The sequence below is a fragment of the Rhipicephalus microplus genome, chromosome X (assembly GCF_043290135.1).
Source record: "Rhipicephalus microplus isolate Deutch F79 chromosome X, USDA_Rmic, whole genome shotgun sequence".
Lineage (NCBI taxonomy): Eukaryota > Metazoa > Arthropoda > Arachnida > Ixodida > Ixodidae > Rhipicephalus > Rhipicephalus microplus.
This window is the reverse complement of record NC_134710.1, coordinates 296,083,110-296,108,542: the sequence shown is the minus strand read 5'-3', so window position 1 is coordinate 296,108,542 and position 25,433 is coordinate 296,083,110. Positions and strand designations below refer to the sequence as shown.

Here is a 25,433-nt window from a genome sequence, read left to right as displayed (position 1 = left end):
ACCAGCAAAACAGGGAGGCGATGGCTATAGAAAAATGTTGCTGGTATATCGCCACGCCGGTATATCGCCAAGTGCACCTAGTGTGAGGAATCACGCACCTCCGTGTCCCACGTGGCAGGCGACGGTGAGCCAGGCGATGGCGGCGCACCAGATGGTGCGGTGCAAGGCGGCGTAGCTGGCCACCAGGGCCGGGTGCACATCGAAGCCCGCTCGAAACGGGTACACGCCCCACAAAGACACCAGGCCGCACAGCAGCGCACACACCCAGCCTACCCACAGGGTAACCTGCGCATAGACGTTCCACAGGTCGCGTTACACAAGCTGGCAAACGTGAGCCCTATAGCATTGCGCTTTTCTGAACCACTTCCTTTAGAAGTGTGGCAGCTTGGGCTAGATGGTATGGCATGACGATAGTTATAGCGCGAGAACAAAACGACGACACAGAGACAAGAAGACAAGAGACAAGGAGACAAAAAGACAAGACGTCTTTCGTGTCCTTGTCTCTGTGTCGTTTTGTTCTCGCGCTATAACTATCGTCACGCTTCCTTTAGAGTTGACTGCACTCCAACCAGGCAGACCATTACACATATTTTAACATCAGAACTGTTTAAGCCGAATATCAGTCGGTGCAAATGGAACAGAAATGGATGATGATGGTGATGATTTAATTATTTATATCTATATATATATATATATATATATATATATTGATTTATTTATTCGTGGGGTTTAATGTCCCAGAACCTCCATATGATTAAAAGAGATGCCGTAGTGGAGGGCTCCGGAAATTTCCATCAGCTGGGGTTCTTTAACGTGCACCCAAATCTGAGCACACGGGCCTACAACATTTCCGCCTCTATCGGAAATGCAGCCGCCAAAGCCGAGATTCGATCCCGTGGCCTGCGGATGATGATGATGATGATGATGATGATGATGATGATGATGATGATGATGACGACGACGACGACGATGATGACGACGACGACGATGATGATGATGATTAGGATGATGATGATGACGACGACGACGACGACAACTTCATAGGAATGGCACTCACCCACAAAGAGTGATGAGCTGAGAACCAATGGCAGGGTGCCTAAAGTAATGAACTATAAAACTAAACTCAATCTGAAAACTAGTTGATAAATAAAACTTCGAATAAATAAAAATCCTTACTCAGCAAGTGGTCAGACTGTTTCCCGATGGGACTAACGACGAATTGAGAACAAAGAATCGTAGTAAGTGAGGATAGGCTCGGTGAGTGATTGAGTGAAACAACTTTATTAGATTCACAATAGACTCAATTAAACAGCGTCACCTGGCTAGCCCACTAGGGGACGGTCTGGTTAAGCCTGACCGGTAAATTTTTTGTAATGATAAACCGGCATGCGGTCCCTTGGTCGTCTTCTTCATCGTCCTCTCCAAAATCTGCTTCACTACGAGAACACGTGCAACAATTTCTGCGGTGTGGGATGCAATAGCTCTGAGGGGCGAGACAACGAGCACAAAGAGAAAAAAAAAGAAATGTGGAGCGATTCAGGAGGGAAAAAAAAGTTTTCGGCGAGGCAACATTCGAACCCCCGTGACCACGATCTGAGTGCATTGACAGCTCTGTTATTCAAGCGCGCTGTAGCTCGACATTGTATACGTCTCTGTAGTATAGTATAGCAAGAGGGTGGAAAAGAGATGACAGAGTTGGGAGGACAGATGTGAGGGTGAGAAAGATGGAAAGGAAAAGAGAAGAACGAATACAGAAAAAGAGCGAAAGAGTGAGGGAGAAGCAGCTAAAAAAAACGTAGCAAACTAGAGAGATAGAAAACGAGAGAACAACCACGCAAAGAGAGAGCAAAACAAAAACATGCAAAAAAAGAAAAACAGTAAATATCGAGAGATAGTGGGAATATACCAAAACAATATAGAAATAGAACAAAGCAACGAGAAAAATAGAAAGGTAAGATATTGAAAAAAATATAGAAAGTGACAGAAAACGAGAGAGCAACCACAGAGAGTTCTCTCTTTATGGTTGTTCTCTCTCTGAGGAAGAGGAAGAAAGAGAGAGAAAAACAGGCAGAAACAAATAAAAGGAAAGGAGGAAAACACTGAAAACTTGAAAAAATAGACACAGCCAAAAAGAGATAGAAATAAAGAGATGCAAAAAAGATGTGACAAAAAAAAGAGCACGCAAAGTCATGTATAGTATGCAACATCAAGTGTTACAAAAAAGAGAGTTGTAAGGGTAGAAGCTTAACCAAGCCAAGACTGGGTGTGATTTGCCCAGGCACTCTGCTGTGACCCACGCTTGCGCAATTTAGTGCAACCTATATATATATATATATATATATATATATATATATATATATATATATATATATATATATATATATATATATATATATATATATATATATATATATATTTCCTGCTCACGGCAGGTTATTTTTTCATCCACTTTTCTTTCTTCTTATTTACATTCCATTGGTTCTAATAACTTCCCCTGTACATTCCTTGGCATTACTGTCTGTTAGATCTCATTTAATATTGTGTTAAAACACGGAAAAACGAGCCCTTAGGTATACACTTCTTTCCCTAATATATATATATATATATATATATATATATATATATATATATATATATATATATATATATATATATATATATATATATATATATATATATATATATATATATATATATATATATATACGTTTCGGCCTAGAGTCTGGCCTTCATCAGGATCCTGATGAAGGCCAGACTCTAGGCCGAAACGTCGGAATATACCACGTTGTGACCGCTCACGGAGGATCTACTTACTGGACTATATGCAACGCTACGGCCACTCAACCACCATGCCTGCATATATATATATATATATATATATATATATATATATATATATATATATATATATATATATATATATATATATATATATATATATATATATATATATATATATATATATATATATATATATATATATATATATATATATATATATATATATATATATATATATATATATATATATATATATATATATATATATATATATATATATATATATATATATATAAATTTATATATGGGATATGGCACAACGGGAGGAAGCGTTGTCAACAAGGATAAATATATTTATTGCCCAACAATTTTGAGAGGGGTCCTCCCTTCGTCATGCCTTCCTTGATATTTGTTGCACAGAAACGTAGCTCTAGGCTCTAATCGGGTGTTCAAGTTAGTTTTAGTCAGAAAACTTAGATGGTCTAGCCGCCAAAGTGGTTATGGTGCTCGACGGCTGGCCCGAACCACGCGGGATCGAAGCATGACCGTTCACCTCGATGGAAAACGCTGCGGCGGCCACAGTTTTTATGAAGGCGAATATGCTAATCGCCCGTGTGCTCACACTTTAGGGGACTCGATATCTCTTCACCAAGCACGAGGCTTGATTCATAACCCCTTCAAGTGCCAAAATAGGCATATGATGTACACAAGCGGCACAGTTCGTTTAGTCATCGATATCTATATAGCAACACAAAATAAGGCATGCGACACCTCTTGGGAACCATAATATAGCGGATGTCTTTACCTTGCTCAATGTGATGGTCTTGTTCTTGACAAGGTAATACCCGCACATCATGCCCACACAGAAAGGGCCGAAGTGTGTGAACGGTTGGAAATACAGCAGGTTCAGCTGCTGAACTGCTTTGCTGTGGTTGGAAAAAAACAAAAGAGAGAGCTTTCTTCGTGTGGGGTTCACGCACCAATCAGCGGTATGTCGCTAGTACAAGGATATCAGCAAAAAAATGTCTTCATTTCATGCCAAGCATGGATCGATGAACTCACTCATGAGTGGACTCAATCGGACTCCATCGGACCTGTGAGTATTGGTTGGAGTCAGAAAGAGCAATATTTTATACGAGTGTGAGTCCGAGTAAGTCCGACTCGGGAAATCTTTAGTGAGTCTGAGTGCGAGTGAATCCAAAGCGCAAAAAATATTTCTCGAGTGAGTTAGAGAGTTTGACTTTTTTAATGCCGACCCAAGGTCCCAGCTACTTATCTTCAGCATTATTTTCAGCGTTACCTTGATTCACGTATATACTCACGTCTACACACACGTATTCCAAAGTAGCCCCATTCATACACCACTTCAATATTTATTGACCAGAAGCATGAATCACGAAGAATGGCCATGGTGCCTTGACCCCGCCCCCTCATCTGAATAAGCTTTCCAGGAAATTTGGTGATAAATATATTTTACATCCTAAAATATGCCAACTGGTTTGCAACCACTCATACCTCGTATTTGAAGGTGCTGTATGAAAAGGTGCCAAGAAGAGCACCACCATGCTAGACGTTGGTGTTAAAAAATTGAAATCATGGCAGAAAATGATAATTATATATTGAGGGACTTATGAGGCGACTCACTCGACTCATTCAGACTCAAATCGAGTCGTGAGTATGAGTGACTCCAGCTAAATAATTTTTTCTGAGTCGGAGTTTGAGTGAACCCGAAGTGGAAATATACTACGTGAGGGAGCCTGAGTGAGCTGCACAGTTTCCCCCACCTATACTAAGTGCTTATACCACGAATAGTGCCAAAGCAGACAAGTATGCTGTACTTCGTTAAAAAAAAGTAAAGAAAGGACAGTGTCGATTGCGCGCCTAATGATGGAGGAGGAGTGAAATGGAATAAATGAAAGTCAATTACGTTAGCCTGTAGAAGATCTGAGAGGCTACTGTACAGAAATAACGGAAAACGGAGGAGGAAAAAAATCAACGGCCACTATCTTTTCTCACCAGTCTCGCTCTACGGCACTCACTAGAGCTGTCAATTCATCACACTCATGTAATAGGCTAAAACGTACAGCAGGAAGACATGATGTCCAAGTGCAGACTGCAACATTCGTTGTGATCCTGCAGATGACCTCTCAGGTTGTTTAACAAAATTTAACCATGCGCACACTTTCTGGAGGAATAAAAATATAACGCCTGGGCGAATACCCACAAAAAAGAGAGACGTTTAGTTGACTGTTATTACCAGCCATACACAAGACCACCTCCATGAACAGATTGCGCTGAATGCAAAACACCAATTTAAAACGAATAACAAATCAGAAGTCATGAAGAAAGTGGCGTGCTTGAAACCTTTCTGCGCAATGAATGCTTTGGTGCATTAAATCAATGTACCGTCGACTCATGAACATTAGGTCTTATTCTCGCAAAAAAAATAGATCAGAATTTTCGGGGTAGGCAGAGTCTTCTTAGCTAACGTGAAACACTCTTTAGATCACGTAGGAGAACCACTAAAGGTCAAAAACCGCGAGGAAGGTTGAATGCGAAACGCGTACCTCCACTCAGAAGTCATGAGCAGCAGAGCCGGTGGGAGATCGTATAAGTAGGTGATGAGGCCGACCGCCACGCACGAACACAGGCAGAGCGTGACCAGCAGCGCCAGGCCCAGCGACGACCACCTGCGTCCACGAAAGGCGTCAGACGCACCGTCGTACGCAGAACTCGGCGCCGAAACAGAAAATCATGCAATGCAGTGGCGTTACACTAGCGCGTCGGTATTAAACTTATTCGCATGCGTATCACCAGACCAAACGAATGTAAACAACCTGTAACACAAAATTTTTCACCATTGTACACTGAATATCGAAAGTCATGCATGGAGGCATGCTTGCTTCTGTCACTGCGTTTCGTCGCTCTTTCTCTTCACTGTACGAATAGTGCCAATGTGCTCAAATTAAGTATTCACGGCATCAATTACTACAATCACCACATAATTTGGCAACAATATCAGAGCTAAGAGGCGTAATGATGATCAACTTAAATTTCATCGAAGTCAATTGTGTGTTCTGCTGTTGTTTTTACTTTTATTCATTCTTTATGTAGTTGTGTTTCATTTATTTGTTTTTGTCTGCGCATCTTATACATCTTTCTTTCAACAGATTCGAACTTTTGTGTGTGCGATATAACTGCACATGCCAGGCGTCCTGTCAGCTATTGCGATGTTCAAGCCGCAACAATGCTACACTTTTAAACCACGGCTGCCATATTCTGTGCACAATGCTGCGCACTTATCCATGGTTAGGTCGTTTTGTTTTTGTTGTATTTTTTGCACCATTCTCTATTGATGCTGTAGTAGCGCCCCAAGTGTAGCAGTGGCAGCAGTTTTACTAATAAAAACGTTAGACAATGTCTCGACATTCGTGTGCCCGATTCGATAAGGAGTTCTTTACTGCCTCATATAAGCACAAAACCTGCACACTTTGATTCCTAATTATTGTACAAAGTTTTGAATTTCTCGCAATGGCAATCAACAATCTTCAACAGGTAAGTTCAATTACTCGAGGGAACAAAAAAGGAGACAAAATGCGTGGCATTTCTAAATGTTGAATAAAAAAATTATAGTGCTGGATCAGCTGCATCTCACAGATTAGTAATCTAGAAGCTACAGATATTCTGGGGTAACACCACTCTGCTACTGCTGTTATGCGAGTGCCTTTTGTTGGGCAATAATGAGCTAATGTAGCACAAACATTTATCCAATATTTTCTGTTCAAAGTCCGCGCTGCTTGATTGATCCGAATTTTCGAGGTCATGCCCATTGCGCTGGGCTACCACGCAATATTACGAAAACCAAGGGAACGCCTCATCTGAACATGACATACAAAGAGTGTGTACGTGCGGTTCTGTGAAAATCACCTTTTCCAATACTGCCTATTCGTGTTTATTATGTTTTCGGTGCGGGTGCTAAATTTTTAGTCCCACCAATATTGGTCTGCCTGATGCATGTGACGTCTTCATAACATGAAAACTCACTACTGCAAACAAGTCAAGTGGGTATTTTTAGTGTTGACACGTTTGGAAAAGAACGGCCCGATGATCTTTTTGTCAGAGGTTGCTTAGAGCTACCGGCGAGAATGGATTTATTTGCGCCTTATAGATGTTCTGTGGGCTTTTTCGGCGCGTATACGACACCACTCAGTGAAATATACATCAGTGAAGCCAAGCGACTCCCGGTTACAAAAAATAACAGTTATCAACGAGTTACCCCAGGATAAGCAATTGCAAGTCAACCAATTGGAGGAGCATATGCTTCTCTCTTCTTTTGGTTTTCCATTTTTATTCCGTAAGGTTGACTCAACTAATACGCTATCTACGTCAACCCAAATAATAATTTGGAAATGGTTCAGAACAGCCGATGCTATACTCTTTGCATAAAAAACAAAATAGTCTGCTGTAAACGATAACAGCGTCTAATCAAGCTGCTCGGAAATGTTACGCGTTCTTGCCCACTCTTTGGTTGCCGATGGCTTAATTCTGATTCCAGGTAGGCTGAAATGCAATTACAGTTGATCAAATTTATGCTACATCACCATTGTAATACATGCATCGCAAACCTGCAAAGATGTGACCACACTTTAAAAAACCGCACCTCAGAGAGTGTGACAGTATGCTTCAAGATGCTGTTGATTAAATAAAACGGGAACCTAGGCCCCAATAAATTGCACTCAGTGTATACGTTTGTTTTTCTCAAACATTGTTATTCTTTATGGGCTAAATGTTAAGCCCCTTTCTTTCGACTTCGAAACGTAATCAAAGTTTGAATACAGCATACTATCTATGAATATGACACATGTGAGTCCAATTTTAATGTTATCTTTTTAGGGTTCTTGCCGTTTGTGAGATTTGTGATGACATGTTTGCGAAAGACGACGTTTAGAGATGAAGGTATCATCAGCTGTTCGCATGCAGCTGAGGACTTAAAGAAGCGCTTGTTGTTCATGTTCAGCTTTCATTACTTTGTAAATTACTTGCCGTTAAAATTATGTGTGCTGTCATTCTCGTTACCTCAGACTAAAAATTACAGAAGGCCGGAAAACAAGGAGCAAGATGGCAAAACTAACTGCAACAAAGCAAGCTTTCCTTGTCAAAGCTCAGCAAAATGCACTGTTTCGGTAAGACAATACAGCAACCATGACGCTGCCATTCAAGAAATAGTCTACGGCAGAAAAAAGAAAGCGCAATTTTTAGGTTTACCCACATCCGCTTTTACAAACAAAGCCAAGCCAGTGTGCCAAGTCAAAGCCCCCTGTTGGTTCCACACTTACTTGTAGGTGAAAAGCATCAGAGGCAGAGCGAAGACGAAGAACTGCATGTTCACCGCTTGGAACCAGGTATGCAGAAGACACTGCGAAAGAAAATCTGGTTTAAATCCGCTCGCTTCATAAGGCCCCATTGCTGTTTTCAACTGAGTAACGTAGACTGTCAGTTAGAGGTTCTGATCTTGTGGGTGAATCAGTAGTACCGATCAAATAAAGAAGTAGAGTCCTTACTCTCCATACAAGCTTCACCAGCGATATTGCACCTGTTATGCAGATTGGAGTATGCTTATGAGCCATGATTGTATTACAGCGAGCTTGCGCCCAACACTGGAGAATTATCGTTAATAGAGCTATTGATTGTAATTAGCCCTAAATGTTCCGTATGAACATTGCAGCAATTCTTTGAAAAAATTGACAAGCTCAACACATTTCTGTGACGTAACTGGCATGAAGTTTCGAAGTGATTTTAGGGCTCAAGTTCGCATCTACTGAGCATTTCAATGTACAAGAAGGAATAGGTACAGCTTCAAGCTTTAACGAAATAAATCAGAAAGTATAATGATCCACTCATGATGCACACATTGTGACAGTTTATGGAACTAACGTAATTATTTTCTGATATGTTTATTCCAACCAAATACAACAGTGCTATTTCACTCACAGTAATAATATTCGCTTAGAGTGCAAGGCAGTGTTTATTACCAAGCATAATATCACTATGCATAGAAAAGTACAAGTTGACTGTGTGCGCGTATGTGTGTGTGTTTGTGTGCGTGTATGTGTGCGTGCATGCGCCGCAGGCTCACACTTAGCTGATGATTATGGTCGGCAGTTTTGTGAGCCAGAAACCACCACATCATCACGAAGCTCCCTGTAGTGAGTGATTCCAAATCAAATTAGGCCAGCGGTGATTTTGTCAACCTGCATTTACCTTTTATAAACACGAGTGTTATAGCATTGCGCCCCTGTCGAAATGCAACCTCCGCCTGCGTGCTTAGAAGCAAGGCACCTTGATTTATATGTGGTATTTAACTTCCCAAAACCACCGTATGATTATAAAAGACGCCGTAATAAAGCACTCCGGAAGTTTCGACCACCTGGGGATCTTAAACGTGCACCCAAATCTGAGCAGATTGACCTACAGTATTTTCACCTTCATTGAAAATCCAGCCGCTACAGCCGGGAGAGCAGAATGAATACCTCATACACTGGGCCACCGTGTTTGGTCACGCCACACGTTTCTGACTGGGAAGGAGGAGGAGGAATGAACTTTTATTGAAACCAGCAGCTGAGTTGGTTGGGCTTAGGCTCCCACATACAGACGTCAAGTACTTGCCTCGTCAAGGCCTCGTGGGCTAACTGGGTAGCCCGTTGCAACTACGAAAAAAAAACAACCTTCATTTAACTCTCTTCACCTAAATCAAAATTTTACCGCTGGCTTCTCGAAGTCAAAGCGCCGCGAAAAAGACAGAAGACGTGGTTGGAGAGACAAGGATATAATCTCGATCTGTAATTTGACATCCTACACAGATCTCAAGAGATTCTGTCGTCTTTTTCTACGGTTTTTTTTTTCATCTTTTTCCCCTTTTATCATCTTCTTGGCTTAGCCCTGGCTATATCCGAAGAGATTCAGTGGGGGCTAGAAATCAAATTCGGGTGTTTTCATGTCAAAACTGGGCATGCTGCACTATAGAAAGTCGTCAGCAAGCTTCAACATCTTTTGTTTAATTTGTCTAATTATCTCCAAAATTCAATTAAACGAGCGTTTTTTTTAACCCACGACTACGTACTCGGCGGCACCATGCCATAGTCATATGGCTGCGGAGTCTGGATGGCTAATGTTGCCAACAACGCTGTTGAAGGAGCTGTAAAGATGTGTGTGTGCAAATGTAAGGAGGTGAGGTAGGGCACAAGCCTGTGATATTTTATTTATCTACTTATTTATTGATTTATTTGCAATATATTGCAGGCCAATTGAGGCCCTGGCGAGGATAGTACAGACTATCATACAAGTAGTCGTTGTGTATTATAGTAGCAGCTATTTCGTTCAGCAACAAGAGCCATTCAAGTAAACTTTTCACCGTTATAAAAGGAAACTCGTGCCAGAGTGTGGTGCAAAATCTTATAGTGAATACTGATTCAAACATGTCGGATTTTGTTACTCCTTACCATCTTTCTATTTGCCTCTTTCTCTTTTATTATCCACCCCCTTCTCTTTCCTAAAGCTGAGTAGCAGGCCACAAAATGGATTCGGGCCAACCTAGCAGCTTTCCCCTCAAAATAAACATTTCTCTCTCTCTTTCTCTGTGCGTGTGTGCATGACGCTTCTTTTTTTTCCTGCATAGAGTTTAATAATATACAAAAAATTCTAATTACGTCCGCAACAAATCCGTAGCCATGGTACATGCAATAACTTGGCAGCCATGCAGATTGGCATAAAAAAATCGCTACCAACGCCTTGCAAGCCTTTCGCAGTCGGTGCTGTGTTTTCACGTGTTATTCTTGACTATGATTTATTAGTGGAGCTTACTCCTGTCGCCTACAGTCAGTTAAATTTTACGAAAGCAAAGGATGCCTTATATACAGAATGTGGTGTAGTAGCGCTCGAGCAGAAAAAAAAAGGGGGGGGGGGGGGAACCGGGTGCATTATCAAAAAACTATCCGTTCACCAGTCCTTCTACACGAATAGATTATGTTTCAATAGCGGTGAATCTGAGAGAGCATGAAAGAAACCAGCCATCACGTTACTCTAACTGATGGCAAAACTAATCGAGTGGCGCTCCCCTGCCGACACGGCTCTTAAGCTTCCCCTTTAGGAGTTTAACGGGATAGCGATACCGTATCTCTAGTGCGTACTTTCACACTTAGTGCACAAAAACGTTTTCGTAATTGCCATGCATTCAATGCGTGGCCTTAAGGGAATAGGCGTTGTAACGTGTGGTGCACCTTTTGTAGTGGGTGACCGGCTTTAAACCATGAAGTCATATATCATGGTCACATGTTCTGACGCCCGATGGCAATGTACGCTTGTACGACACATTATTACTGCAACATTTCATGAGTTCATCGGGTATTGTGACGCATGTATACGGGATGCGTTTGTTTATAAAGCACGAAAGTTACTTTCACTGCATTTACAAGCAGAGTGAGTTATTTTCACTGTTTTCACAAGCAGACGCTTGGCAGTGTCGTAGAACATTCGCTTGGACATGTAAACGACCCGGGTTTAATCCCACTGTGACACGAGCTTTTTTTATTTCATTTGCATCATTCTCTATTCCTTGGTCACGCATAAGATGATGATTTTTCAGTCACAAACAACGACGCCAACGCCGTAATTTCTGCGAAACGATCTCTTTATTGCTATCGCGTTAAAACACCTGAGACTACACAACTCTCGATCAGCGACTCTTTCCTGCCCTTGGAAATTACGTTAAGCAAGAAGAACGAAACAAAAGCTTTCTTGACTCAAAGGAAACAAATTTGCCTGACTCGCGGGGCAGGCAAGGTCGATTCCCAGTCACTACGACGTTTTCCTTTCTTTTTTGTTTAATTGTTATGAGTTTGAAGTATGCCGCTGAGTAAACACGGCTTGTTAGACGCTGCCGGGTTTCCGCGCAGCACTACGGAAGACAAACAACGACTAAGAAATGGGCGAGCGTAGCCATTAGAAAAATACCAAGAAGAAATCATCATTTTTCCAGCATTAAGAAAGTGTGATCGCAGATGTAGCATTGGTTACGCCATGGCACTTGGGCGTTGAATTTTTATCGTGAATTATAAAGTCACTCCTGCTAGCTTTAATTGCGAAAGATCAATATGCAGCAGCTTTGATCACTTCTCTCAGTGGTTGAACAACTTCCGAGCAGTGAACTGTAAAGGCTCGTGTGTGGGCATTCTAGACCCGCGTTATTTTATAGGCGACTGTTAAAGATGGATTGAATGTGACGCTCCCAGCAGCGTCAACATGACTCGACAATGACATTGGGTAGCACTGACACTTCATCAGCACTGTAATTATCACACATAACCATGAATGTGTTCGGGGATCATCCCTTCCCAACGAGGCTCAAATTTCACTGCTCTTGAAGGCGCCACTGTAAGTGCAAGAGTGCGCGCTTCCCTGCGCAGAAACATCTTCGCATCAACAAATGCGAGTTTACACTGTGATGGCTGTTTACTATCGACTTTGTTTTAAAGTTTTAAATGTTGCCAAAACAATTGAAATGGAGTGTATGAATAGACTGAAATTGGGTGAAAGACCTTGCTGTGCTTAAAAGTGAACCTCTTCAGAAAGCATACGCAGTCAGATTGCATTAGGTAGAAACGTTTTCCAAACTCAGTGGAATCTTGATTTTATTTATTTGAAAGTTATTTTTTCAGCGGCAAAAAAGTATCGCGTTCATGTGCTATAGTATAGAATGTTATTGCAAAACACTTTGTTGTCAAAGTTTCTCTCCTCGGCCTGCTTAGTAGTTTATGAAAGGGTCAAAAGGCCAGAATTTTCATCACTTGCAGGTGGCAGTCATCTTTTCGGGGGAGGGGGGGGGGGCTGATTACGTATGTGAAGCACGTGAAACTACGCTATAATCCGGCCTGTTTTAACCTCATGAGGCCGTCAGTATTCACTCGCCATCAGCCGTGACGTCACCATTCTGCATACTGCCCTCGCCGGTAGACGACAACTGTGGTGAAGGTTACGTACGCTTACTCTGGGAGAATAAAAATATATTCTGGTCTATTCGCGACGACTTCAACTGAGCACTCACCACCTAACCGCCGCACCTGGAAATGGCGCTAACCGGGACAGCCTTGAAAGGAAATATGTCACCGCATTGCGGGCGTTGAGAAGCGGCCGCGTAGTTTCTTTATTTTTGCTATATACCACATGCGCGAGCCTGCAAAACAAGAAAGCGATGTCTATAAACCATTGCAGTGCACCACCATGCGCGGCATTGTGGTGAAAAGATGGCCCTCTATTGTTCTATCACTTCCCGAAGGATCAAGACGACGCGCGACAGAGAACGGCGAAACTTCCACATTGCAAAAAAGGTGACGGTAGTTGGTTATAATCAAGTCGCTCACGACGACCTAGTTCTTTTCGGTGAGTACACCATTATTTAGCGTGTGTGCATTCTTATCAATATTCGGGCTTCTCTAAGCGCGGGGTATAGTTTCGTTCATAAAAGCAAGCGCATACATGGCGTTACATGTGTGACTTTGTTTTTCGTATATATGTTTAATTTCTGCGCAAGTCGTAGGGCTACCCGTTCTCAGTTTCAGTTCTCAACTGTACTCCTTGTGTGAACAATCTTTTTATTTTGTGTGTGTATATCCACGCTCACAAACACGCGCGTGTGTAGCGTGCCCCTATATATATATATATAAATATATATATATATATATATATATATATATATATATATATATATATACATATATATATATATATATATATATATATATATATATATATATATATATATATATATATATATATATATATATATATATATATATATATATATATATATATATATATTATGTTGGTGCATTCGTAGCCTGCGTAGTGTACGTACATATATCTGCTTTGAATATCAACTACTGCCAACACGAACAAGCGAGTATTCGGCTGCTTCCACCACATTATTTATTATAAACCTATTAACATGGATCGGCGAACGAAAGTCAAGGAGCACTTCTATTACAATCAAAACTACGGTTTGGTTCCGCCGCGGTGGTCTAGTGGCTAACGTACTGGACTGCTGACCCAATGGTCGCGGGATTGAACCCCGGCTGCGGTGGCAGCATTTTCCATTCAGGTGAAAATTCCGTAGACCCGTGTGCTTAGATTTGGGTGCACGTTAAAGAACCCCAGGTGGTCTAAATTTCCGTGGCCCTCCACTGCGGCGGCTCTAATAATCATATGATGGTTTTGGAATGTCAAACCCCACATATCATCATCAAACTACGATTTGCCTCATCTCAAGATGTATACACTGGCCCAGGCATAACTCCATTCTGTAATCAAGAGAACAGCATCTGTATTCAGTTTTTGATAAACACAAGAAAACTCAGAGACACGCACAATCAGCAGCACGAGTCGCAGCATAGCCACCTCAAAAACTGTCAAGACCTTACTGCAGCAGTGAAACAATGCGGCGTAAAAGTGCTAGCACCTTTCAGAGAGGCCCGCTACACATGCGTAGTTGTCTTCTTCAACATTGGACTCGCTAGACAAGCTCTTCAACTTGACTTAAATCTGGTGCGGTTCGCCGAAGCGGCTCGATGTTTGCGCGCACAGCTCAACTATTTTCGCTGTATCACCAATGAAATATTTTATGCCGATGAGAATGAGGCGATCTGTGGCCAGCACCTTTTTACCTTCGACAAAAGAATGCGATCGGATGCGACATTGAAGAAATTTCAGCACAGCGCCAAGCGTAAGTGGCGCATTGAACCTGTTAAGCGCAGCCATCTTTGTTTTTTAGTTCAATGCTGCCAGCACACGGAGCATTTTAAGGAGTTGCGAAAAAATGGCTATCAGCACGTCTCTACGCACCACGTGCCAAACACTTCCTAATAAAAATAAGATTCTCTGTCGTCACAAGCACCGGTGCACCCGAGAGATGTTCAGAGCTGTGCAGAGCATTTGCACTACCAGTGCCTCCTATGACAGAATACACGTGGGCGTCTACATCAAAATTCACTCTTTCCTACTTATTGTGAGCTAAAATTTTTACATGCTACTTCGTGAAGAATGCGTATCATTGCCCAATGAGATTGTTTTATCTGATTTTCACAGTATACAGAGTTTTTAAAAAAATTCTCCAATATTCTACGAAATTAGGAAAACGTTCTCTTTGCTCGCTCTATTCATAGTTGTTTTTTTCAATAGTGGCAGGCATCTTAAGAGGGTTGAAGATATTATTTGTTTGAAATAATCAACTTTTCAGTTAATGGAGTTAGGCAGTTGAGTAAAATTGGAGAATTAAAGTGATTCATGCGAAAAATCAATTGCCGCTTTGAGATTTCGAAAAAGCGGCCTCTTGTAATAACTGCGAAGCAATAAAGTTCTCCTCCAGTCGGCGGCGAAATAGAAACCGAAACGCGAAAGAGCGCAGCAGAAAAGAGGGAGCGTTGTTGTATCAACTATCAACTGACTTCGGTGCGTGGGTGTGTGAGCTGCGCTCGCAATTACAGCACGCATGAGGCACATACGTTTTAGAACAGTGAAGAACTGCCCCTTGTAACCGCTGTTTTGAAGAGTGAAGTCATTGTAGTCGTCTGCATGTTGCACTCTTCAGTACATTGGTTTCGGTTTCACCATAGAGTTTAGGAGAATTTCATTAATTTGTAGTTATTACTAGATGCCGTTTTTCTGAAATCTCGAAGCGACAATGGGTTTTTCGCATCAAGGACTTCAATTCTCCCATTTGACTTAACTGCTTAACTCACCTAACTAAAGACGTAACATTTTTAACTTTCCTAATTACCGTTCCAAATTATATCCTCAACCTTCTTAAGATGTCTGCTAATACAGAAAAACCAACTGTGAAGAGAGTGAGCAAATAGTTGCTTTTCTGGTTTTTAAAGAAAACAGGACACATTTCTTGAAACACCCTGTATATGTCATCTTTCAATCATTAAACGTTCAGTCGTCTTCCCTTGTCTTTTGTCCGTATTTACTAGCGCAGTTAATAGGCCTTCAACACAAATGTGAAATTGCTAGCCTGACTTGGTGCTCTATATACCTTGTGAAGGGACGCAGCTCACATTACACTGGACGCGATATCAGTGGCGGAAGCCTGCTGATGAACCACAAAGCTAGCAAATGCTCGAGCTTTAATATTGCTCATCCATTAAGCAATTTTCATTAAATAGTATATGGCTGGAAATTATTGAAGTTTCTACGAACATGGTGCCAAAATCATTGTCCCCTAAACACTATGCGCACGTAACGATAAGCTCAATCATTTTCCTTAAATTCAAATAAATAAGAGACCAAAATTATATGATAATTTACTGTCTGATTTAGAGGCATGAACCACAGAGAAGGATGAATTCTTTCATCCTTTACGACTCTTCACTGCTTAAAATTCTACGTGCCTCATAAGTCCGATTCCCGGCCATGGCATCTGGAATTCTAACGATGGCGGAATGCGAAAACACTGGTACACGACACTATGAGTAAACATGTCGATGTATTCAGTATTTATCCGCGGCATAGCACTAAGCGTGCCTAATAGTTTTTTATGAAAATTCGAACTGCGATATATGAGAGGCTTCTATTGGAGTCGGGTGGGAGGGGGCTTGTTGAGAACTGATATTATTCATGGTGGGCGTTGTTTATAGAAAACAGTTTTTCGACATTGTACAACCTGTAGACTAGTGAGATAACATGACAATGAAGCAGGCTTACCATCCTATCGTAGGGTAGATAGTTGCTGACGTATAGCAAGTTGGTCCACCAAGAGTTGGCGCAGTTTCTCATCAAAGGGTTCATAATTTCTTGCCAGAGTGGTCCCGATCCCAGCAACGGCAGCAGTGAAAAGACACCCATCACCAGGAGGTACGAGGGTGTCATCCTGGAATAAAGCACACGCCGAAACGCCATAGTTGCATTTTGAAGTCACCAGGAACGCCCCGCACGAGACGACCTTCAGAGATCAGACACGTTGCTATGAAGCCTCATATTTTAGCGCATCATTTTTGAGACGCTTGTATGCCACAGGTGACTGCACGCTGCGTAACAGAAGAGTAAGGATGGGGTGGATCACACACGTACATTCAGTAAGCATTCTCAAATCATTAATGGTAATCTACCACTAACCCCCAAGAGGACAGTATATAACAACTGCGTCTTGCCGGTACTTACCTGCGGAGCAGAAACCTGGAAGCTTACAAAGAGGGCTCAGCTTAAATTGAGGACGATGCAGCAAGCGATGAACATGAAAATAATAAGTGTAACTTTAAGAGACTAAAGAGCAGAGTGGGACAAGGAAGAAAGCAGCAGGGTTAAGGATATCATATCTGAAAGCAAGAAGAAGAAATGAATACAAGCTGAGCACGTAACGTGTGGGTAGGATAACCGCTTGTCATTAAGGAGCTAGATTCCCAGAGAAAGCAAGCGGATGAGGTGGAGACAAAGTTAGTTGGGAAGATGAGATTTGGAAGTTTGCGGGCATAAAGTAGTAGCAGCAAGCACAGGACCAAGTTGTCCGTCCAACAGGCCTTTGTCCATCCAACAGTGGGTGCAATCAGGCTGATGATGATAGTGATGGTAATGATATATATATATATATATATATATATATATATATATATATATATATATATATATATATATATATATATATATATATATATATATATATATATATATATATATATATATATATATATATATATATATATATTGCTGCGACAGGTTCGCCACATTCAAGTAGCCCGCCACAATCATCGTCACCAGCACCAGCAAGATACGACCATAGTTTTTAGAATCGTGGGCACAAGTTCGCCCTTATAAAGACGCTTGTTTTTTTAACCTGTCGGCGTCAGCATCGCTACATTTCTGGTGGAGGTGCTGGGTATCGATCCCAGTACCTCTATATATATATATATATATATATATATATATATTTCTATATATATTGTAGTAAGGAAGAGGGAACCAGTATCTAGTCGGAGCCGCTAGAAGACAACTACGACGACAGTGACTGACGCCCCTTAAACCAGGAAGTTGGTTTTAGTCAATAAACCTCCTTATAATTTGGTGGCAGTGCTGGGGTATTCTCCGAAGCTGGAACTACGAAGTCGCACCTTACGTCCAGTGCCAGCAATGCAGGAAAAATCCTCCACCCAATGTACCTCCCAGGTTCCCACCTCTACATGTCCCGGTGTGTGGCCACTGTGTCACCCACCAATCTTCAGCGGCACTGACGGCCAAGACGTTGAGGAGTGGCTGGCTACTTACCACACGGGGAACGCAGCGAACAAGTGGGACGATGCGGCTAAGCTGACCTATGTAAGCTTTTACTTCTCCGGCGTCGCTAGTCTGGTTGCGCAATCACGAAGTCGACATTGCCAGCTGGGATTCATTCAAGACCTCCTTTTCGCAAGTCTTCGACCGCCCTGCTGTGCAAAACCTCCGCGCAGAACAACGACTTCGTGAGCGCACTCAACCGCCAGGAGAGACCTTTACCAGCAACATTGAAGATGTTGTTGACTTGTGCAAGCGGGTAAACCCAGCGATGCTTGAAGCCGACAAAATAAAACAAGTCCTCAAGGGCACATGCAATGACGCATTTCAAATGTTGTTAGCCAAGGACCCAGAAACAATAGCCGATCTCGTCAGCTTGTGCCAGGGTTTTGACGAATTGCGCAAGCAACACGCCCAAACACGGCGCTCTCTGGAACAACGTGACTCGATCGCGGCCTTGACTCTCTGAGACCATAACGACATGTTGGCTCGCATAAAGCAGTCCGTGCGTGAGGAGGTAGCTAGGCAGCTCTCCGTTTTATTGAGCACGCCCGAACCAGCGCAAACGCATCCTCTGGCCCAAGATCATCTCGCCCCGGCCATAAAACGCGTCATACAAGATGAGGTAGCTGACGCTTTGCCTTTCGCTCATTCACCACCTCTGGAGGCCGCATCCTTGACGTATATGCAAGTCGTTGCAGCCAGAGCACCACCTCGACAGCCCACTTATGCTACCTTACCGGTCCCTGTTCGGTCATCACCACTCCGGTAAGCCGACCAATTGCGGCGTTTCCGAATCCTTAGTGCACCACAGACAACCGCCTGATTCGCTATTCTTGTGGTTACGCTGGACATGTGGCTCGCGTGTGCCGCCACCGCCTTCTCGTTCACAGCGACACCATCTAAAGATCGTCGCACGACTCTCGGCGCTTTAACGACACAGCATGTCAACAAGGATCCTCTTCACCCAACACCCCCCCCCCCTCTGTTAATCACCGATCCCCATCTCACCGACATCGCTCCCTGTCACTCATGCGCCGTCGACCCTGCCCTTTAGACAGGGAAAACTAGATGCCACAGTTCCCGAGGCACGAACTGCATCGTCGTCGAAGGAATCAAGTCCTCGCATTTCTCCGACAAACCTCATCGTTTTTGTGGATGGTTACTGTACCCTTGTGCTTGTGGACAGTGGTGCTGCCGTTTCAGTAACTGATTTAAAACTTTGCTGCCTGGTTCGGAAGGTTACCGCGACGCCAAAGGGATTGTCCCTCCGTACTGCCAGTGCTCACCAAATTCGACCATCAGCTGCCTGTACCACCCACGTTCTCATCCAAGATGTTTTGTATACAATTGAATTTGTGCTACAGTCGGGTTCTCATGATGTGATCCACGGCTAGAATTTTCTGTCTCTTAATCATGTGGTTATCGACTGTGCTCGTGTTGAAATGGCCTTATCTGCGCCGAACAAGCTGTTTGTCGCCGATGACATAGACATACCACCGACAAGCGCAGCCTTTGTTCCCGTGTTTTGTACCGATGTGTCTAAGCCTGCAGTGTTGTTTACACCTTCCCAAACATTCCAAAGTCGCAAGAGCCTGGCGTTGCCGTTTGCTGTGCTAGATGTTTCGGCGGGCGCTACTAATTTGTTTGTCACAAATCCCTTGCAGTGTCCCACAACATTCCGTCGCGGATAATGTATTGGAACATTCCATGACTTAGACATTTCCTCCATCTTCAGCCTTGAAGGTGAAAGTGATTTGCAGCTTAATGCACTGACGCCATCTGCCCGTTCACGTGTTCACGAAAACAATCATTTGATTGGCCTCTCAATCGATGGCGAACTTGAGAAACCACATCAGGAGAAGCTTCTAGAAATTCTTCACCAGTTTCGCGGCTCGTTCGATTGCCAGCAGACGTCCTTAGGCGGAACGCACACCGTTGTCCATCCCATTAACATCGGCTCCCAAGCGCCTCTGCGACAGCATCGCTACAGTGTATCTCCTGTTGAGCGTCGTGTGATCATCGAGCAAGTGGCCGACATGCTTCAACTTGGCGTCATTCGGCCATCCAGCAGTCCGTGGTCTTCACCTGTGGTACTTGTGAAGAAAAAAGACGGCTCGACTTGCTTCTGCGTCGATTACCGCCGTTCAAACACGTATACCCTTTGCTACGCATCGATGATGCCCTGGAGTGCTTGCAAGACGCTGCATTATTCTCATCACTAGACCTACGGTCCAGTTATTGGCAGGTCCCCATGGCACCATCAGATCACCCAAAAACTGCTTTTGGGACGCCCGATGGGCTGTACGAATTTATGTAATGCCCTTCAGCCTTTGTAATGCGCCAGCAACATTCGAAAGGATGATGGGTAGCGTCTTGCGTGGGCTAAAATAGAAGACATGCCTATGTCACTTGAATGATGTCGTTGTTTTCCACCTCGATCGTCTCAGCGACGCTGTCTCACGAGCGCCGGCCTTCAACTAAACAAGAAGAAGTGTCATTTTGGAGCTCGGAAGCTCACAATACTTGGCCACATTGTCTCAAAAGATGGCGTTTTCCCAGATCCAGAGAAACTTCGTGCTGTCACTGAGTTCCCGAAGCCTATGACCGTGAAAGCGCTTCGCAGCTTCGTCGGACTGTGCACAAACTTTCGCCGCTTTGTGAAGAACTTTGCTTCAATAAACGCACCACTGACACAGCTAATCACCGGCGACGGACACCTCTCTGATTGGTCGCCAGCATGCGATGATGCTTTTGCAATATCACGCCATCTCCTTACTTCACCACCTATTTTACGCCACTTCGGCCCTACTGCTCCAATCGAGGTGCACACGGATGCTAGTGGCATAAGACTTGGCGCTGTCCTTGCTCAACGCAAGCCTGGCTTCTCGGAGTATGTAGTTGCGTATGCCAGTCGCACCCTGACCAAGACAGAGCACAAATACTCGGTTTTCGAAAACGAATGTTTGGCCATTGTTCGGACATTACAAAAATTTCGTCCTTACTTATACAGACGCCCATTTGATGTCGTTACAGATCATCATTCACTCTGTTGGCTCGCTTCATTGAAGTATCCTTCGGGCCGGCTTGGACGCTGGGTGCTACGTTTACAGGAATTTGATATTCACCTCATTTATCGCTCAGGCCGCAAGCATACCGACGCAGACACTCTCTCTCATTCGCCCCTTCCTGCAGCCGTTGCACCTGTTACCTTTGCCGAAGCTACCATCGACAGCATCGATACCGCTGACTTGCCTTCAGAACAATGCAAGGACCCTTGGATAGCCTCGCTCATCGACTTTCTCTCCTCGTCTTCGATGACACCACGCCGACGCAGTTCGATGACACCACGCCGACACCACGCCGACTCGTCCAAGTACACTTCACGCATTACAACACCAACTAGAGACTTGCACGTCGCAGCAGAGAAGGTAATGCCACCGTATGCCGATAGGAATGTAGACCATTTTGCCAAAAGACCGGACTTACGGTTGGATTTTTCACGGGCAAATAAATTGGCATTTCCAATGTATTTACGGCACCATAATACTTCAGGTATTACTGAACAACCCGAATCACTTGATGCTTCGCGTCGCACACATGGCCCACACAGCTTCGGACGCGTGACGGCATTTACGCATGACGAGTTAGTAAATCCACATGAAACCAAGCCAGACAACGAATGTTCACAGAAACACCATTCGTTCAAAGTATTCAGCTCAGCAGTTCCATCTCCTGTCATCAACTTTACTGATAAACCTGATGAAGCACCTCACAAGATCGTAGCATTTCCGAATGACGAGTTAGTAAATCCGCACGAAACCAACCCAGACAGCGAATGTTCACAGGAAGCTCATTTGTTCAAAGTATTCAGTTCAGCAGTTCCACAGAGACATAAGCATTCACAATCAGCATCTTGTGAAGAAAAGTGTTCTGCAGAAGCGTCGAGTGTTCATCAATCACAAGATCGAAGCGACGTGAATCCTGTATACAACCTCACTGCATATAATGAAAACAAAACCGCAGGTGCGACTTCTGATGACATAAGTACGCTTCAGGCAACGACCAAAAATGAACGGTTTATAAATACAGAAGATTCAAGTGCATCAAACCTGCCACATTGTCTTGCGCCGGAAACAGTTGCATTGGTTGGCGTCGTAGAAGCCTGCGGAGGACTCGCTAAAAATCCTGGCGCAACACGATCAATGTCACACCACAAGCAAGTTGACGAAACGAAGAAATTACAACGTCAACGCATACTTCAACATTGTCAACGGCGAAACAAAACTTCATCGAGTGCACTCTTAAGGCTTGAAGAACATTGCAAAAAGGCCCATCGTGGTGGATACATTCTCCACCAAAGATCAAGAATCTGCCTTCCATCAAACCATCTGCGACATCGCCATAGAAAAATTTGCAAAAGCCACAAAAGCACCCCTTGTACTCGGCAGAAACACAGGCAGCGCCCAATCAACCTCGCTCAACGCGCATGCAAGCGGCCTGCACGACCTGTGCCACGACGAAGAATTCGATGCCTACGATATCTGAACTGTCCATTCTGCAAGGTGTTCTAACCTCGTTTGTTCTTCACAAGAATGCCGGCTGCGATTTCCGCTATCTCCACGTCCAAAGCATTTTTGTGTTATGCAGGACGCAACCATCAGCCTCGCCCACCAGAAATCCTGCGTTAACCGGACTGCTGCACTCTCCCCTGAAGTCTTTGAAAGTTTACGGAACTCCTCTGGAGCATAGAACCAATTCTGACTTTTGACATTTGTGACTTTTCAACCTCTCCTTGTTTACTTTTCCTTGTTCATAATTTAGCCTTCTTTCGGAGGGAGGGGGAATCGTGTGACGTATGAAGCGATGGGTGGTAGAAGCCGAGAAGGAAGAAGTGAGATTAGAATAAACCTCAGGGCTCGTTTTTCCGCGCTTTGACACGATAATAAAGAGATATAACAGACACTATAGCCAAGGAAGGAAAGTATAGGGGAAGTTATTAGAATCAATGTAAAGTAATTAAGAAAGAAAAGTGAGTGAAAAAACTTGCCGTGAGCAGGAATCAAACCTACTACCCTAGAATAACGCGTTCGATGCTCCACCACTGAGCTATCATGGGGGCTATTCCCCCAGCAACTTCATTGGGTTTATATGTGAATTTATACGTGGGAGTGTCAGTCAGCGCCACGTGTAGCCATGGCGGCGAGTGTGGTACTCTTTTATGCCGTTAGGTTGTATACGAGGGACTATTGGTCAGCTGCCAGCGCGTAATAAGTTCACGTGCTACGTGAAGCCATACAGGCTCATAAAAAGAGTGTACCACACTCGCCGCCATCGCTACAGGTGGCGTTGACTGACACTCCCACGTTTAATTTCACATATAAACCCAATAAAGTGACTGGGAGAATAGCCTCCATGATAGCTCCGTGGTAGAGCATCAAACGCATTATTCGGAAGTCATAGCTTTGATTCCTGCTTTTGGCAAATTAATTTTTCACCCAATTTTTTTCTATTTACTTTACATTGGTTCTAATAACTTCCCCTGTACATTCCTTAGCATTATTGTTCATTAGATGTCATTGTATATATATATATATATATATATATATATATATATATATATATATATATATATATATATATATATATATATATATATATATATATATATATACATATATATGCACATTAAGCTCATACTCAATAAGAAAATGTGCACGTTACAAACGCTTACCTCCAGAAACGTTGAAGCAGTGATGAAAACACGTTCAATTTTCCTTTCTTTTTCTCCATTCTCGGCCAGTGGGAGTACACGATTAGGAGGCCACTACAAGTAAAAAAAGTCACTCCGTTGTACTATGTAAGAAAAAAAAATTGGTGATTTGATTTTTTTTTCCCTCTGGACTTTCCAGTACCCTGTGTTAGAACTACTGGCATACCTGATATAGAAGAACGTGTCAACTGGCAGAAAATTTTCGATTGCCGTGAATGGAACATCAGTATTCAGTTCTTCCAATGTTTTTAGCCTCTCTGAAAAATAATTTCAATATCGTCAGCGTCACGACAAGGTATTCAAGAAAAGCGCGGAACAAAATTATGCATGCATATTTCTTAACTATATAGATTCCCAAGCTACTGGCATAGAAAAAAGCGCACGCACACATGCACACACACACACACACACACACTGCTTGTCCACATTTGGTGCTATCTGATAAAAGCAGATATAATCGACTATTTGCATTCCGAGAAATGAGGAGACGATTGCCGTTTGGCCTTCAATAAGATCTTGCATTTAGATGCAGCAGCAAGCTGCTCGCGGTGTGATTTGATACTTTTGTTCACCACGCGTTTTCTTCTCAAGGTTGAAAAATTTTTGAAAGAGTGTTGATAGAGTGTAGGCTTCTAAAGCTGTTGCCCATCTGTCCAAGTTCTCCGAACAGAAGTTAAGGATTTTGCCTGGAGCCCACACAATGATGACACACAAAGACACAAGTACTATCAGCGTCAAATGAAATGCGAACAGAGTGAAGCCTTAGAAGCAGTATAGTGTGTGCACTCCATCACTACAGACGAGTGCGCGCATCCAGCTTGACATCACATCGCACACTGAACGAACATGTTCATGGTGATGACTGGATGGTGCCGCCATGCCACATCGAATTCTTGGTGCTATTTTACACCGATAGTACATATCGCTGGCTCGCTGCTGAAATATATTTATTGTGACTGCACGTGGCATGAATGCCCATGCAGTTAAACATTTCAATTATAAAATTGAACAACACAAGGAAGAACTGATATACTTGTGCGTGATGCACAAGCAGCATCAAAGGAACAGGAGGAGAAGTAAGTGCGAAATTAAGGGTCAGCTTACGTTTCCAGAAGGCGCGATTTCAGTAGACCCTGCACTTTCTCTTATCGAATAGCAGTTTCTCCTTCTGATTACGTCCGACTGTGCAAACGACCCATGTACAGCGCAAAGTGCGACCATGTATGCGAAGGCGTTAGCCGAACGCTTTAGAAACGTCATAACTTTGGTGTCTGGATCAATAGGTGAAGTAGTGTTTCCTTTGTACCACATATATTATGCGGTACAAAGGTCCTAAATGGTATGTCGCAACATGACGGCTCCGCCCCCGTCTCGAAGCCAATAACCTCGGTTTGATGGGCGCGACGCGTGACAGACCTCTATGATGACCGCTCATCACGTGTTCCAATCTGCGGTGCTTTTATTTCGCGGAAATTCCACAAGCCGTGATTCCCTCCTCCGCTTCTCTTGTTTCTCTGCAATAATGTCCCCACATCCGAAGCAGTCAGCGCGATCCCTCGGTAACAGT

The 25,433-nt window shown here is 43.2% G+C and overlaps 1 protein-coding gene across 1 annotated transcript in view; it reads right to left on the bottom strand.

Moving 5' to 3' along the window:
• Nucleotides 1-25,433, bottom strand: part of LOC142776193 (nose resistant to fluoxetine protein 6-like) — a 101,829-nt gene that overhangs the window by 24,585 nt on the left and 51,811 nt on the right. The window contains exons 8-14 of the mRNA XM_075879406.1: nucleotides 24,033-24,123; nucleotides 23,828-23,920; nucleotides 16,534-16,699; nucleotides 8,118-8,197; nucleotides 5,349-5,471; nucleotides 3,587-3,707; nucleotides 99-285 (exon numbers count right to left, since the gene is read on the bottom strand). Of these exons, the coding sequence (XP_075735521.1) occupies nucleotides 99-285; nucleotides 3,587-3,707; nucleotides 5,349-5,471; nucleotides 8,118-8,197; nucleotides 16,534-16,699; nucleotides 23,828-23,920; nucleotides 24,033-24,123 (861 nt within the window). The remainder of the gene's footprint in view (nucleotides 1-98; nucleotides 286-3,586; nucleotides 3,708-5,348; nucleotides 5,472-8,117; nucleotides 8,198-16,533; nucleotides 16,700-23,827; nucleotides 23,921-24,032; nucleotides 24,124-25,433) is intronic.